This window comes from Propithecus coquereli, unplaced genomic scaffold (assembly GCF_000956105.1).
Source record: "Propithecus coquereli isolate 6110/MARCELLA unplaced genomic scaffold, Pcoq_1.0 Scaffold23, whole genome shotgun sequence".
Taxonomy (NCBI): domain Eukaryota; kingdom Metazoa; phylum Chordata; class Mammalia; order Primates; family Indriidae; genus Propithecus; species Propithecus coquereli.
Window position 1 is genome coordinate 3,378,295 of NW_012147841.1, and position 1,968 is coordinate 3,380,262.

Genomic DNA, 1,968 nt, shown 5'->3' on the forward strand with positions numbered 1-1,968 from the left:
GAATGAACTTCTTTGACTTTACAAGGTGGATACTTCAATGTATAATGAAATTCATGTTTAAAAAACTTGTCCAAAGTTTCATAACTGGGAATTAAAAGAATCAAGTTTTGAACCATTTGAGATCCATACTGTCAACTGTCAACCATTAGCTGCCTCTCCAGAATTCATTACATAAACGATAAACATTCAAATAACTTGAAGATGATCAGAAGCAGCATAGCATATTGACAAAGGACCAAGAAGATATTTCAATCTGGTATTAGATTAGAAAAATGAGTCATATGTAATAATTAAGCAAATCTTATTTCATAACATTTTCTCCATTTAATGTGCCAATTACCTCTTTAAAAAGAATTCTGATGTGTTAAAAAGTTAATAAGCAATTATAGTTTCATGGCAGTAAGGTACTCTGAAAAACTCTCAATGTTAGTAAGATCACAACTTGTGAATTTTAACAAGTGTTTCTAGTGCCATATCAACATCAATGACATAAGTGAATTACCAGTTTGGGTCCATATTCACCTGTTTCTTCCATATTTGAAATTTACGTCAATTTAATGGGGATTTTGTTCCTAAGTAGAAGTGGAAATTTGGCTAAAAATTTTATCCCATGAATGAGTGAAAGATAATCATAAAATGGAGACTGCACGTAACTTGAATCCCATGTATTAATTGGGTGAAGTGAGATTGTCTAAAAATATATCTTAATAATTATTTATAAACGTTATTCCAATTCTATACTAATGAATATTACTGATAATATGACATCAAGATAATAAAAAGGCAGATATTGGAGTACCTCTGCTTGGGACAATTCCTCTGAGAAATGGAGTATCTTCCAGGGCATATGTAAATGGTAAAGGTGGATAAGCAATTGCATTAACAAAGATTTTAACACCGACCATTCCAGCTGTTCCTGCTGGAGTGTAGCAGTAGACTTCACTGGTGTTTACAGAAATAATTTGACAAGGGTCATCCCCAATAGTGACTGTGGTATTGCCTGGATAGAAGCCATTTCCTGTGATCACCAAAATAGTTCCACCACCGATGCTTCCAGAAGTTGGTGAGACAGAGGCTACTGCGGGGCTGCTGATAGTCAGATTTCCCAGAGCCAAGCCTTTAGTTCCCACCACAACACTAATAGAATGAAGTCCAGCTGGGAGAGGAGTCACAAGAACGGTGATGTTATTTTCACTGACATCTATTGCTCTGAACTGTTGATTTCCAATGAAAACAGCAATCTCCTCCAAGTCAGTCCCAAAACCTTCTCCTTCAATGAGAACTCTTTCAGATCCTTGGATAGAGTCTGGGAAGATTCTGGTTATATAAGGAGTGATGCTTTCTAAATATGAAAAGCTACAGTTCCCCTGACACTGGGCAGGTACTCCATGTATCAGAAGATCTACAACCACAAGATGTTGAGGAGCAGGGGATGTTTCACATTCAATGGCTGTATAATTCACTGATAGAACTTTACATGGGAAACGACCCATAAGGACTTCTACACCTGCAGAAGAAACTGCAAATCCAGAGCCTTTTATGGTCACTCTTGTCATTCCTGTAGTTGATCCTGCACTTGGTAACACCATGTCAATGTTTGGCAAAAGTACAAATCGTCTATAAAATTCACTGGGCAGTATATTGATAGCAGTGCCAAGGTTGTAGACTGTCAGAGTGACAATTTCTCTGATACCAACATCCATTGAGTTTTGAGGGTCAATATGACACATTATAGAACTGTCATTACTTTCTTCTACAACACAGGGGTAGCCACCAATTGTAACCTGAGAGCAAAATGAATATGAAATAAAACAAGTCAATATATTACTCTAGCATAAACTTAAATTTTGTATTAGCAACAACTACAGATTTAGAAAGCTAATCATGTGCAAACTTTTTTTAATTCATAAAATTAATTTTGGGGGCTGATTTAGGCATATCTTGGATTAACCTTAAGACTAAATTATG

At 35.9% G+C, this 1,968-nt stretch overlaps 1 protein-coding gene across 1 annotated transcript in view; it reads right to left on the reverse strand.

The window, feature by feature from the left end:
* The window catches only part of PKHD1L1 (polycystic kidney and hepatic disease 1 (autosomal recessive)-like 1), a 204,930-nt gene that overhangs the window by 108,925 nt on the left and 94,037 nt on the right, over positions 1–1,968 (reverse strand). The window contains 1 exon segment of the mRNA XM_012645294.1: positions 800–1,784. Within this exon segment, the coding sequence (XP_012500748.1) occupies positions 800–1,784 (985 nt within the window).